This window comes from Lactuca virosa, chromosome 7 (assembly GCF_052849685.1).
Source record: "Lactuca virosa cultivar CGN04683 chromosome 7, Lactuca_virosa_CGN04683_v6, whole genome shotgun sequence".
Lineage (NCBI taxonomy): Eukaryota > Viridiplantae > Streptophyta > Magnoliopsida > Asterales > Asteraceae > Lactuca > Lactuca virosa.
This window is the reverse complement of record NC_136432.1, coordinates 15853752-15870000: the sequence shown is the minus strand read 5'-3', so window position 1 is coordinate 15870000 and position 16249 is coordinate 15853752. Positions and strand designations below refer to the sequence as shown.

General features: G+C 32.8%; 1 protein-coding gene across 1 annotated transcript in view; it reads left to right on the top strand.

Moving 5' to 3' along the window:
* LOC145125493 (flavin-containing monooxygenase FMO GS-OX5-like) overlaps nucleotides 1–15961 on the top strand; it is a 24529-nt gene extending 8568 nt beyond the window's left edge. Inside the window, exons 4-7 of the mRNA XM_079060945.1 lie at nucleotides 4750–4832; nucleotides 15249–15384; nucleotides 15461–15631; nucleotides 15717–15961. Coding sequence (XP_078917071.1) covers nucleotides 4750–4832; nucleotides 15249–15384; nucleotides 15461–15631; nucleotides 15717–15863 — 537 coding nt within the window. The 3' untranslated portion in view covers nucleotides 15864–15961. The remainder of the gene's footprint in view (nucleotides 1–4749; nucleotides 4833–15248; nucleotides 15385–15460; nucleotides 15632–15716) is intronic.
* Nucleotides 15962–16249: the final 288 nt, after the last annotated feature.

The window sequence follows — 16249 nt, the reverse complement described above, 5'->3', positions numbered from 1 at the left end:
CAGTAAGACTTGTTGTTTATGTGTTGAACCTTGTAACTACAAAAGCCCTTGATAACTCATCTCCGTATGAGATGTGGACAGGAAGAAAACCCAAAATTAAGCATTTGAGGGTATTTGGGTGTGTCGCTCACATGAGATCAACAGGAAGCCATCTCACAAAACTAGAATATTAGAGTGTAAAAGTGGTACATCTTGGAGTTAAAAAAGGATCAAAAGCATATAGATTATTTGATCCTAATACTGGAGCTATTCGAATCAGTAAAGATGTACAATTCGAGGAATATAAGGCATGAGATTGGGGAAAAACGTCTAAGATTCAAACCAATCCAAGTGTGACTTTCACTGTGGAAGGTTACACAATGCAAGAAGATCAAGTTGATGAAGACATGCAATTCGACATGCCTGAAACAAACACAACCAACCCCAAATCACAACATAGTTCTCATGGATCCATACCATCTACCCCATCAAGCTCAAAAAACGAACATACATCTGATTAAACAAGTTTTACCTCAATAGGATCAGATGAGTTCTTAAAGTTTCGCTCTTTGGCTAATATATATGATGAAACTGAAGAATTATTACTCATGCATTATAGTAAATAACCAACTACTTACTATGTAGCAAGTATGAGTCACGAGTGGGTTGATTCCATGAAAAGTGAATTAAACTCAATTATAAAAAAAATGGATTTTGGTTGAGCTGCCATTAGGAAGGAAACCTATTTGGTTAAAATAGGTTTTCAAACTAAAAAAGGATCCAACTAGAAAATTATTAAAGCATAAAGCAAGATTGGTAGTAAAGGGATATATGCAAAAGCAAGGGATTGACTTAGATGAAGTCTTTGCACCAGTTGCAAGAATGGAAACAATTTGGATACTACTAGCACTTTCAGCTAAAAATGGGTGGTTGGTACATCACCTTGACATGAAGTCGACATTCCTATATGGAGACATAGAAGAAGAAGTCTATGTTACACAACCAGAAGGGTTCAAGAATAGTGACCAACCAAAGAAGGTGTACAAGCTCCATAAGGCATTATATAGACTACGTCAAGCACCTAGAGCATGGAACTCAAGATTGGATAAGTATTTAAATGGCCTTGGTTTCAAACGATGTCCACAAGAATATGAAGTCTACATGAGAAACAACAATAAAAAGATAGCTATAGTGGGAATATATGTAGATGATCTTATCATCATAGGGTGTTGCAAGATTGAAATAAAACACTTCAAAGAACAGATGAATTAGGAATTTGAAATGAGTGATCTTGGCCTATTGTCATATTACTTGGGAATTGAAGTGCTTCAAGAAAAAGGAGGGATTTCCTTAAAACAATCCAGGTATACAAAATTTATTCTTGAAAAAGCAAGAATGTTGGATTGTAACTAGTGTAAGTATCCAGTGGAGCCTAAGTTGGAATTATCCAAAGATGAACAAGGTGAACCAATTGACCTCACTTAATATAGAAGCATCATTAGAGGTTTGAGGTATTTGAAAAACACCAGCCATATATCTCATATGTCGTAGGGATGATGAGTCGATATATGGAGCATCCTACTATCAAACATATGCAAGTGGTAAAGCATATACTGAGTTATATTAAAGGTATAATGGATTATGGGTTAGTTTATGTCAAAGGGTGTAAAGAAGACATCATAATTAGGTACACATATAGTGATCTTGCAAGAGACATAATTGATAAAAGAAGTACAACTGGAGTTGTGTTCTACATGAATGAAAACTTGGTTACTTGGGCTTCACTGAAACGAAAAAGTATAGCTCTTTCTACATGTGAAGCAAAATTCATGGCTGCAACAAACGCAACGTGTCAAGGTATCTGGATACGGAGACTGCAATAAAGTCGTAACTTGCAGCAAAAGTAAATTTCCCAGAATTCTTTTTCATCTCCTCTGCTACGCATCACCTGTTCTGTTTTTTTTCACACATGTTTTCTTTTCCAATTCTGCAAGAATCAAGTGAATTGATTCCTGTAATCATCTGATTCTATTAGAATAAAAAAGGTTTGTTCTTACATCTGGGTCGTTTGATTGATTGTGTATATTCCTTTTCCTTGATTAATATTATGTCCCTATATTGTATGGGATACATGCAATTTTGATCTTAGGGTAATCAATTAGGACCATTTTCATTTTTGGTATAGAAAAAAGTACAAATATTGTGAGTATGAGAATTGCTTAAATCAATGTGAGACCAAAAAACTAAATTATGGCCTTAATTTTTACCCAAAATACAGATATGGCTGACAAAAGTAGTTTTTGGGAAGTTACAAACATCTATATAGAAGTAGTAACTGATTGCTTGAATTTTTGGAAGTTATTAGCAATCAACACCATAAGTTACTAAAGTAATCCTAGAAGCAACATAAGTTGTTAAAGCAATTTTAGACGTAGCATCGCAACAGCCTTGGCAACAATCTCTTTGTAGTAGCCAACTTGGTTGCATAAGTAGTAGCAAAAGTAGGATCACATGTGACTACATTAGTAGCCTTTTTGGTTGTAGAAGCAACCTTGGGTGACAAAGCAAACAAGGTTGCAGAAGCGGCATATTTGACTTAGTAAAATTTCCATCTTTTATATTGATCTTCCAGTTTAGAACATGATTTATTATTTTTCCAGTACATTCCAACTCTGAAATTTCATATACCTTTTGGGGAGCTTCCCCTTGACCCCGCCTTTTTCGTGTTTAGGATAAAACTCTTTTTTATATATAAATGTGCATTCGACACCTACAATTTGTTATTGGATCATTTTATTAATAAATATTGGCACTCATGTTTATCCAAGTTATACCAAATGAACGGTGCAATAAAAATGAAGTTGTGTGATGGTGGTTGTTGTAACAATAGTAGTTGTAGCAGAAATAACTTTGTATGTGCAAATAAACAAAAAAAAAGTTTAGGCTTCTTTATCCTCATTATATCAATTCAATATGCTTCACTTTTAGATTTCTTTAATATAGTCTACCTTTGGGCAACTAGAAATAAAGCATTGTCTAATTAGAACTATCTTATAAGTAAATTTCTCAAATTTATCAAGTGTATTCAAGTTTGTACTGCAATTTTTGTCTTCTATTTGTGTTTGTGAAGGTTGGAGATATTATTCTTTTCTCCATGTGACTAGATTGATGAATTTTATCTAAGCTTAGAGAAAAATAATACTTGACTTTATTACTATCCAATTGCAATACGTCTTGGTTGTCTGTAGACCTATCTACATATGGATATAGTGATCCACTCTTAGATAAAGATCATATTTGACTTGATTACTACATCTAAGCTTGTATATAGTGATCAACCATTTAATCCAACATGTATTTGAAACAATAACATGTCATGTTTTGTTTCTTGTCCACAGAACTGACTCATAAACTCCTTTAAAGTTTCTTTACAGTGAAGGTCATGATATGGAGTTTTTTTGTCAAACACTAGTTGAATCTTTAAAGGTTGCTAAGATACATTTGCAATCTATTGATGCCTAGGATCTCTCTCTCTCTCTCTCTCTCTATATATATATATATATATATATATATATATATATATATATATATATATATATATATATATATATATATATATATATATATATAAAGTTTTTTAGACATACATGGAAGCTAATGGCTAAATGTCAATTAAGGATCATATGATCATAAGCTTTACATCATCGGGATGGACAAGTCTCAACATAATCTACCTTTAGAGGCCTCCGTCCTAAATTATTACAGACAACATACATTATGCATCATATTAGTCACTAGCACTTAATCCCCATTATGTTATAGAATGATTAAATATAAATATAAAATATGGTCATATCAGTTAACTTTTGGATTTGAAATACTTATATCATATTCGGATTTAGATTTTTTATAGAATAACATCTACTCCTAAATAAACATATGTCTCATGCAATAGTTGAACTATGAACATATTACTTGAGAGTAATCTTTCCAACTCTGGATATCCCTATACTAAATGCCCTTTGTATATATACATTTAAGGAATTTGCATTTTAGTATATATTTGATTAGAATACCAAAGTCCAGTAATTTGAATAACTTATCTTTTGCATAAATCTTCATATATATATATATAGGGTTAAGTTCAAATGAGAACACTATTTAATGTGAGAACGTGAGAACACTACTTTATGTTACTATTCTACTATGAATTTAATATGTATAATATTGTAGTAATTATAATATGAATATATTCAATTTTATATTGCTATTCTACTATAAAATTTATATATATATATATATATATATATATATATATATATATATATATATATATATATGTAGTAATTTAGTAAATTCTAATGTGAATGTTAAATATGTCATTGTTCATATATTCGGTGATCAATAATGTCATAAAGTTGTACATACAAAATTTTAATGTGAATATTAATGTGTGATTGTTTGTATATTTGTTGATGAATAATGTCATATCGTTGTATATACAAAATTCATAGTAGAATAGTAACATAAAGTAGTGTTCTCACGTTCTCACATTAAATAGTGTTTTCATTTGAACTTAACCCTTATATATATATATATATATATATATATATATATATATATATATGTGTGTGTGTGTGTGTGTGTGTGTAATAATACTCATTGTAACAATGTCAAATAATACATATTGTAAAATGATTCTAAATTATCCTCTTATACCACGTACAGATGCACAAAAATGATAAATAAGCTTTTCTATTTTCATGACAGATAGATCGTATCAATAAGGATGGTACAATTACATTTGAAGATGGATTATCTATTGATGCACATATCATATTCCATTGCACCGGGTAAGAATTTATCTCTCTCTCTCTCTCTCTCTCTCTCTCTCTATATATATATATATATATATATATATATATATATATATATATATATATATATATATATATATATATATAGAGAGAGAGAGAGAGAGAGCTAGGTTCATTTGTTTAAACTAAGTATTGTGTTATCGTATTCATAAATATGGGCCAAGAATTTGTTAACCGTATTCTATAAGAAATAATGTATTTTTTGTTTTTATTCTTCAATTGATTGTTCAAGAATTTGTTATTCTACAAGAAGTTCAAGAATTTATGGTTCAAGAATATTTTTATTTTTAAGTAAATAATTAAATAAATAAACATATTCTGTCAGAATGTCCGAATTAAAATAGTTATAATTCGTAAAATCGGATTTTTAAAATTAATAGAATCTATGATCCTTTAAAATATGCAATTTTCCTTTATTAAATCTATTTTAATTCAATAATATATTAATCACTTTCTTAAAATAAGTAAAATTGATTGGCCCACAGTTATGAATACAATAATTACTTTGAATAGAATAACTTAGGCCTATATATATATATATATATATATATATATATATATATATATATATATATATATATATATATATATATATATATATATATGTGTGTGTGTGTGAGAAAAATATAGGAACAATTATAAGACATTGATTTTTAAATATCGTGTGATTGTGGTCACATTATTTAGATTATGTGTAGGTATGCGTAGCTACTTTCTAGTTTATGTTTTCAATTTTCACAAATTAACTAACCATGATTTAAATAATGTGATCACAAACCATAAGATTTATAAATGTCAATGGCCTATAATTGTTCTTACATTCTCATAGAAATTGTTTTTCTCATTTTGTTATATATACACACACACTAGATGTATGCCTTCGTAAAGCGGCGACGATAAACAACTCTTTTGACGAATAATTTTCTTACGGGAAAAATAATTATTAGATTTTATTATTAATGATTATGAACAAAAAAATACAATTTCTAAATAAAATATTTATGTTTAGAATTTATGTTTATATTGCCTGTTTATACATTTGATATAAATAAATTAACATCGGTGTCTATTTAAGAAATATAAATTAATTTATATACATTTTAATATTTTGAAAATGTTATTTTGCTTCAAATTATATTTGTTAATAACTTTCCTTAATTCAATGCTTTAAAATTCTCGCAAGTATTAATGATTTATTTATGTATAATTGATTTGTACAAAATTTTTTGTAAATTATACATCTTAAAATTCAAAAAATAACTAATATATATATATATATATATATATATATATATATATATATATATATATATATATATATATATATATCCTTTCTAACTTTCTAATAGAATTAAAAAATATAACTAAATAATTTATTAATTTCATATCAGAATAAAAATAATAAATAATAAATTTCCATAAGATAATGGTAAAATTAAAAATATGAGTATATAGTCTAGATAGAACATGTCTTGTGAAAAAAAAATAGATGTATCGCTAGTAAACTAACATAAATAAATAAATAAAAGTTTCTTACATGCAAGAAATTATTCATTTAGTATATTATAGCTTTTCAAATTTCTATCAGAATTTTAACTAACTCCAACTCAAAAGACATAAGTAAAAAAATTGAAATTTTAACTAACTCCAACTCAAAATACATAAATAAATAAAAATTGATTAATTGATTTGAATTACTACTACAACTCTTCAATCTGATAATAAGATCATTAAAAACCACATCAATAATAAAGTTGGCTAAGTGTATTGGACCCTTTATTAAAATTTAAAGCCCCTTAAATTCCATGTAAAAGTTATTTAACCATTATAATAAATAAATAAATAAATAAACTTTGATGGCTTATGGTGCTCGGTTAATACTTATGATGCTTTTTTTTTTGAACGGCAGTAACCAATAAAATTAAAAGAAAACTAGCAAGACGCTAGAAATACAGACCATTAAGACTGGGTAGGATTTTGAAGCCACAAACTCCAATTAATCCTAGTCTTAGAGTTACGGGACGAAAACCAACGAAACGAAATATCAACAATGGAATCAAAAATCCTATCCTTTCTAGGCTTATTACTACTAAACAAAATACCGTTACGGAACATCCAAAGCACCCAAATGACCACAGAAAAAACCGAGTCAACAATCGCCCGTTGTTGCCTAACATTCGGCCTCGCATCGATCCAGTCCATCATGTCTCTCATAGAGAAAAAAACAGGGATATCCAAATCAAGTCAAATACTAACCCGCCTCCGAATCTGGTTTGCAATGGTGCACTGAATAAACAAGTGCAACACGTCTTCAGTAGCATCATGACACAAAGGGCACAAAACCGAGTCAAGATCCACCCCTCTCTCCACCAACTTCGACCTCACAGGAAGTCTATCCATCATTAAACGCCAAATAAAAACATTTATTTTAATGGGAACTGAACAATTCCATCTAGTAGGCATAGAACCCGACGGAAGTCTCGAATCATCGATCCAATTCCTAGTCGATTTAACCGAAAAGCACCCTGAATTATCAAGATTCCAAACCCATTTGTCTAACTCCACGCCAAGATGATAGCCATCCAACAAATACATCAAAGTCGTAAGCTGCTCCTGTTCAACCCCTCCTCTAATGTCACGACGCCAAGCAAAAACCCATCCCGTCGGAGACCAATAATCACTAACTAAAGAGTTTTGATTAGAAGCAAGCGCAAACAATCTCCCGAATTGCACCATCATAGGAACATCCAAGCACCAAACATCGTGCCAAAACCGAATAGTAGCTCCATTCCCGGTCACTCTAGCCATGGCATTCGAAGGCAGTAAACCACTCTCGTGAAGATGGTTAATAGACCCAACTATTTTTTGCCAAACACCACCACCACTTTGTATTCTCGAGCCCCCAGAAAAACCTCCCCCTTCACCATAAAAAAACTTCAGAACTTTCGCCCATAAGGCGTCAGGCTCATTAAAGAATCTACATTTCCATTTATATAAAAGACCCAGGCTAAAAGCATCTAAACTACCAATACCCAAACCACCCTGGGCAAAAGAGTTTAACGCCAAATTCCACTTAACCCAATGAATACGTTTTTGACCCTCTTCCATTCCCCAAAAAAAACGAGCCCTCATATTCTCCAAAGCCTGCAAGACAGCAACAGGAGGCCTAAAAATAGATAAGTAATAAATACCAAGGCTACCCAGAACTGACTTAACAAGAGTTAAACGACCTCCAATAGACAACAATCTAGCTTTCCAAGATCCCAATCTTTTTTTGAAGCGATCTATAATTATTTGCCAACCTTTAGCACGCACCATAGATTCGCCAACCGGAACACCAAGATACACAAAAGGAAAGGAACCAGCCGAGCAGCCTTTAAAAGAAGCGAGGTTGGAGATTTTAGACCTACTAACCCCCACACCATAAAGACTAGACTTAGAAAGATTGAGATTTAGACCCGAGACTAAATAAAAACATCTCAACACCCGAATCAAATTTCGGACATTATTCTCATTCCATTCTCCAAGAAAAATAGCATCATCCGCATAAAACAAATAAGAGATGGCTAAATCATGTAACTCAAGTTGGGCCCCCCTAAACACACCTTCCGACACCGCATCCTCCATAGCAATATGAAGACCCTCCATAGCAATAATGAAGAGAAAAGGCGACAATGGGTCACCTTGTCTCAACCCTCTAAACAACTGAAACTCATCCGTAGGGCAACCATTCAAAACCACTGAGGAACAAGCATTAGAAAACATCCCCCTAATCCAAGCCCTCCATTTTTTCCCAAAACCAAGAAACAGCATAATCCTATCAATATAATCCCAACTGACTGAATCGTACGCTTTTTCAAAGTCGACTTTAAAATCATCAATTTCTTCTTCTTGTGTTTGAACCACCGAACCATTTCATTCACAAGAAGAGGACCATCAAGAATTTGCCTGGATTTGAGAAAAGCAGATTGCTCCAACTCAATAACATCATGCAAGACCGGAGCTAACCTATTAGCCAACAATTTAGCAATAATCTTAAACTGCAAGCCAATGAGACTAATAGGCCGATAATCGTTGATACGAATAGGATTGTCAATCTTAGGAATCAATGTAATAAAAGAAGAATTACACCCAATGGGAAACCTAGGATTGACACTAAATTCCTGCACAAAATCCACCACATCATCACCCAAAAACTCCCAAAAATGTCTGAGAAACCGGAAAGAGAAACCATCTGGACCCGGCGCCTGGTCCAACCCACAATCCCAAACCGCCCTCTTGATCTCTTCAGTAGAAAACACTGACTCAAGTGAATAAGCCGTGTCGGGATCAAGAGATCTGAATCTATCACTCTTACGACCCATCGGAACTCCCTTAAACGTTTGGAATTTAGAAGCGTAAAAATCATAAAAGGCTTTTTAACAAGAGGGGGATCCGCAACCCACTCCCCGTCAATAGATATGCCTCTAATAAGTCTCTGACGTCTTTGCTGCTTCAACATGGCATGAAAAAAGCTGAGTTCTCGTCCCCCTCGATAGCCCATTTAAATCGAGTTTTTTGGGCTGAGTCAAGAGACCGAGACTTTTCCAAGGAAGCCAAATCACCGAGAATAGCCCTTCTCTCACAAGCCAAATCATCACACGAGCCACCATCATCGAAGATCTTATCAATATCAACCAATCTAGATAAGAGACAGTAACTAGAAACTCTAGATTCCTCCTTATGACCCGCAACCCATTTTTTTATCCGATCTTTCAAGAATTTAAGTTTATTTTTGAACACAACAAACTTACTCCAAGACCTGTCAACCACGAACTCCTTGATAGCATCTTTAACCATATCATTAAATCCATCAAGCTCTAACCAAGAGTTGAAGAATTTAAAAGATGAAGGACCATAATCCACCAAAGACACATGCAAGAAAATAGATGATCAGACCACCTTCTATCAAGAACCGAAACTTGAAGATTTTCAAATCTATCATAAAAAGCTTCATCCACCAGAAACCTATCCAGCTTACTTAACTTGGAACCAATAGCATCAATTCTAGAAAACCGTTTCCCAATCATAGGCAAATTGTCTATCTTTGAATATTTGTGGTACCCGAACTTATTTTAAAAGAAGTTGGGTTCATTCGTTGTGTATCCAGAATGGGGTGTCATTTCTAGGGTTGCAGGAGACTAGAATGACAAAAATTGACAAGTGTTATCCACAAATATTCAAAGATAGACAATTCATGTATCACCCATTTCAAAATATTGTTTCAAGACATCCTCAATATCTTCTACACCCACCTGAACTTTTTTCTTTAGCAACTTAGAAGAACCATGTGAACCAGAGGATCTCGACGCCGAGGCATTAAGATTAAAATTCCCGTGTAACTTCTCACGCTGGGACCTGGAGATTGAGATAAAGATTCCGAAGCCCCACCCCCCACTACTCCACCCTGACGGATTTCCTCATCAGCCGGCGAAGAGTCCCTCTGGGGCATAGTCGGCGACTTCACCGATGCATCAACCGGGATCGATTTGACCCGCTCATCATCTTCAAAGCATCTATCCACCTTCTTCCTTCCACTAGTTGGAAAGAAACGACCTTTTCTATCTACAAAACCAGCTCCTCGATCACCTAAATTTGGAGTGTTATCCACATTGAGAGAATTTGCTACCTCCTCATTACCGTTACCCTATCTTTTTGTATATCACACGTATCTTCACTAAAAAAATCCTTGGGTTCCTCTTCATCTGACAAGTCTGGAATATCCGAGCCCACCTCCCCCTCTTCCAATATATCTGGTTCCCAATTAGAAATTTCACGAACTGCCACATCATACTCAATACCTTGGGCAACCACTTTAACTGTCTCATGAATCAAAGTCGGCTTAGAAGTCTTAATACACGCCCTCTTGATTGCCAATGGAGCATCCCCATCATCATCTAGAAAACATACATCACCCCACATGTTAGCCACCTTAGAAACAACATCTTTATTCCATGCACAACAAGGCAACCCAATCATCTCAATCCACACAGCTCTTTCCTTAACAAAAAACCCATTTACAACAGGTCTAAACAAAGAAAAATAGGTCTTAATACCATTACATTTCTTGAACCTGGCGCAGACTTCTTCAGACAAAAATGTCAAATATACCCGATCACTAGCAACATACTTGATTTGAAGATCATCAAAGCCCTCTTCTTTCAATAAAATAAACAAATTTTGAATCAATCTAATATCCCTGAGTTTCGCAAACACCGAAGCCTTAAGGACAGATTATTGCATATTTCCTTCCCAGATAAAGTACAAACAGTAGATTTAGGCTCTTTCAGCCCATACATGCCCTTGCCCCCCTTAACCACAGTCGCATAGGATTCGAGCCCCTGCCCATTAATTTTCGACACCACCTGATCACCATGTACATGTGAATCAGACTGCCTCTTACGATCAGGTTCTCGTTGAAAACGAGCTACTGAAGCAAACAGGTGGTATAAACCCAACCAAATTTCTCTAATCTTTCTTTCCAACAATTTATCATCTGACACTTTAATAAAACGAACAAAGGCAAAACGTTTACCTAATTTGGATAGCTTCTTAGCAATGTAAACATCAGCCATGGTCCCCACCTTCGCACATGCATCCCATAATTCCTTCACTCCGAGATCAATAGGGAAATTTGTCACATAAAACGGGGAAGAAACATTTTCAATCAATTTCAGATTACCGACCTGAGTCCGAGATCGACTCGCAAGCCCATTCCCAACCATCGAACTCGCCAAAAGAAATCACAGAAGAAGAAACTTCGGTGTTTGATCCTGCCGGAGAATGAAGAAGACGCCGGCAAAAGAGTCCCTAAATCGCCGGACCTTAGGGTTTAAGCAACACCCAACAAGTTTGATAATTAGGATGATTAATACTTATGATGCTTATTATCCGTACTCTTTAGCAATATGTATTAATGGTGAAAAATAATGGACATGGGGCTTGTCAAATGATATGATGAAGGTGGTTATTAAAGAATATTCATCAAAGTTTAGAAAGTTTGACTTTGTTTAATATTTATTATTTAACACTTTCGGTTTAAAAATTTAAAATAATATAAATAAATTTTGTGTTCATTAATTTTATCTTAATAAATAAACAACATTAAAAATTCATTTAGTAGTGGTAGAAAGAAAACAATGATCCCTTAGTTTTATTACTATCCCATTAAAATTTCCTATTTTAAGCTTATTCCTAATAAACTACCTTAATTCGGTAAAATGTTTGTTAACTATAACAAATTATTATTTAATATTTCTACATTAATTTGGTATAAAAAAATTAGTTAACCAATCAGTTTTAGTAGATATCATAGTTTTAACTTATTGGTTCCATCGAACGTTTTTTACAACCTTGATATATATATATATATATATATATATATATATATATATATATATATATCCAATTTTGCGGCCAATTAAATTTTTTTTATGTTTATTTAAAACAGAGTATTTTTTTATTAGTGTGTAATTTGTCCCACAAAATTATCAATGTGAGATAATATCAATATCAAAGTATTTCCGAAGAAACGTTTTTATTAATATTTAAAAGTTTGGGATGTCATAACCGATACAGAAGCATAAGCATAAGCTAGTCTTACAGGCTTTACAACAATTTATTTAATGGCCTAAAAACTCCTTAAATCTCTGGGAAGATTCAAACATCAATATCCATGTATCTTCGTACTGCTATATATGATACAAAGAAACTGAATGGTTCAGGTTTGAGAGTCTGGTGAGTACATATAATTTCAACCCACAATAATATAATTATAATCTTTTAAATATATATTTCGCACTGCACAAATAACCCAATTATCCATTCCCGTTCTTCTCACTCTCTGATCCTAAAATGATGATCTCAATGGATCTACCCTAAATGATCACTATAAGTAATAAGTATAGAATAATGCTTTGGGGATTATGTAAGGAATATATGTCAATGAGGATGGAGTACATGTATGAACATTCTTTCATTTTCCCTGAAAAGCATGATCATTAACACCTACAGGTAGCGAGCCTTCTAATGTTCTACAAGATTGTCTAGAAAAATCAGTGGTCGTCATCTATACTCTCACAGATGACTGCTCCTAGTTGTACAATAGTACAATTTGTGGCCTCTCACCATTATTTTATTTTCTCACAACCCTTCACTACCCAATACAATTTAAATATGATAAAATAAATATACAATTAAAATCATATCATATTATTGCATCTAGCACATATATCAAGAACAAAAATAATAGGCACATATATCATTTAATTATCTAAATACTTTGTATTTATGTATAAGATGAAAGTAACGATTCACACACTTGTTAAAAGTTGATGACTTGTGATTAGGGCAACGCTTCGCCTAACACCTTAGATTTTCCTTTTAATAGACCTAGATATGAATATTACTAAGTCTTAGTCGTATATCTACCGATCACAATAACGATAGTTTAGATTCCTCAATAATCTCAATGTCTACATCAAAAGAGAAAATTCATGAAATAACCAAAATTGAGGGGGTGTTTTAAGCATTTAACGAAGAAAATTTGAGTTTTGGAAAATGACCACAAGATCCGCAGAGGGGGCTCTGCGGATCGCTTTAAATCTCTGAGGAACGATGAATAATACCGAAAAATTGACGTGGCATCACTAAAAGACAAAAAAATATGGTGGGATCCGCAGAGAAATCAACAATTCCGCAAAGGTGTTGCAGGGATCCGCAGAGACGGCTCTGCGGATCTATCGGAGAGGAGCAACTACCATTTGCTCAGAGAAAATAAACTTACGCAGAAGGTTAAATGGATCCACAGAGCCACCTCTGCGAAACCATGATACCCACCATATTTTTTTGTCTTTTAGTGATGCCACATCAATTCCTCGGTACTATTCATCGTTCGTCAGAGGTTTAAAGCGATCCGCAGAGCCCCCTCTGTGGATCTCGTGGTCATTTTCCAAAACTCAAATTTTCTTGGTTAAATGCTTAAAATACCCCCTTAATTTTGGTTATTTCATTAATTTTCTAACACCAAAATCTATCAAATAAGGAATAACCAAGTAAGATCATATCGGATGTAGGGCCCATTTGGTATACATAGTATATACTGTTTGGAAGTACCACTTTAAACACCTCACTTGATCTAGCCTAGTCATCAGTCCCGTTAGTGGATCCATCGGTATTATGACTTAGAATCACTAATAAATCTTATTTATAAATTCATAATAACGGGTTATGAACATAAATATAAGTTACACTTAAAGCGTAATAAGCGGCTTAACTTACAGAGTTTCTAGCGAAAAGTAGGAAAGTCACGAGTAGAATCCCGACCCAAAAGCTTCTATTTTCCGAGCTCTCTGATGTCGCAGACTCTTGCTAAAATACCCTAATACATATGAGTTTTAAGAAGGAGTTAAACAATGATCTAATACAACTCCAATGATGTGGAGCTCATACTTGTATAATTCTATTTTGGTCTCGAACATGAAGAATGTCGAGGTTAGGGGTCGTGCCCTAATGGGGTCAAGGAATAGAGCCCCTAGCGGTGGTGAATTAGAATAAGGGGAAGAACTTTACAAAAAGAAAATACGCCTAACTCATACCCATATCCATTCTAAGAGCCTTGTAACATTCACTAAGTCTAACTTCAGAGACATTTGGATTTCCAAAGACTTTCATACTTTCCAAATGTTATCTTCCAAAATGTGACTTTAAAAGATCTCTAAAATGTAGTTCCTTAGATAGTGTTTGGTAGTGGAACCGGATGAGACAAAACTAGATTGGAACGAACCGAACAAAACTAGATTGGACTCGTTATGTAGTGTTTGGCAAGAATAGAACAAGACCGAACACAATAATAAAATTACCAAATTATCCTTGAAATTACTTTTAATATTCTTTTACCGTATAATGTTTATAAGTATGACATCTTATATAATAATTAATATATTATTTGTTTGTGACTTATATAATTTTTGCTAAAACATCCCTTTATATTTATTATCTTTCTACAAATTTATCTTGCATCTTATTTGTCACAATGACTTTATAGATCATATTATCACATAAGTATAACCAAATAATTTATCGCGTATAATTAATTTGAAATAATTTAACATATAACATATAAATATCATAAAAAGTTGTTATATTTAAAATATAACTATACAAATGAATAAGCTATAAACATACAAACCTAAAATTTACACATGAATTTTTCTATTATTTTAGTGTAAACAGACAGTATAATGCCAAATTTGGTTTTATATTATTTTTTATATAAAATTGTATAAAAATTGTACATATATGGAATTAGTGTTAGGTTGGATATGTTCTGAACATATAGACTTCGCATTTTAGGTACAAATGTCATGTTCCGTTTCTTAAGACTAATGGCATTGTGAGTGTACAAGAGAAACGCATTGGACCTCTCTACAAACATGTTTTCCCCCCACAACTAGCTCCGAGACTATCTTTTGTTGGACTACCCGAAAAGGTAAGCATATAGTTATTATTTTCCATTTCATCATTTAAAACATACATAGCTAACATGGTCTCCTAATATTAATTAGAGTCTTACATTTCTTATAATCGAGTGTCAATCAAAATGGATAGCAAAGACTTTATCAACGAAGATATCATTGCCATCAAAGGATCAAATGTTGAGAAACATCAAAGAAAATCATGGAGATATAGAAGATGATGGATTTCCTAAAGCTTACACTCATTTTTTTGAAATCGAGGTCTTTCTAAAGCTATTATTTTTTATATACTTCTTTAACATCAATTCTTATATTATGTATATAACATGTTGACTCCTAATGACAGAATGATTACATAGATTGGATGTCTGCTCAATTGGAAATGAACGTGGACAAGAAATTTACAGAGATGTTCAAATACCTCATCCACTGTTTTAGATCTGGGAATTTTGGTAATTTTATGAATTTATTCAAATTGAAATATGGTGTATGATTATTTGATTTCCAATAATGAATCTTCATTTATGCTTATCAAACAAATGTCTAGAAAAGAGATGTAATAAAAATGGTTAGCTCAATTGACTTGACAAATATTTCTTTGTACAATATGTTGTGAAATTTATCGGGGATGTTAAAAAATAATACCAAGTATAACAATATCCTACAAATAGTCTAAGAAAGGATTTCGATGACTAAATAACCATTTTATCCATAGATTTCAAAAAACAAATCTCACAATATTCATCGATTTTAAAGTGCAAGAAGATTGGAAAGCAAAAAGGTTACCATTACGCCAAAATTTTGGACTTAACCCATCAAGTCATTTTCTCATGATTAAGTAAATATGAAACAACCAATTTAACGGGATAAAAGAACCAT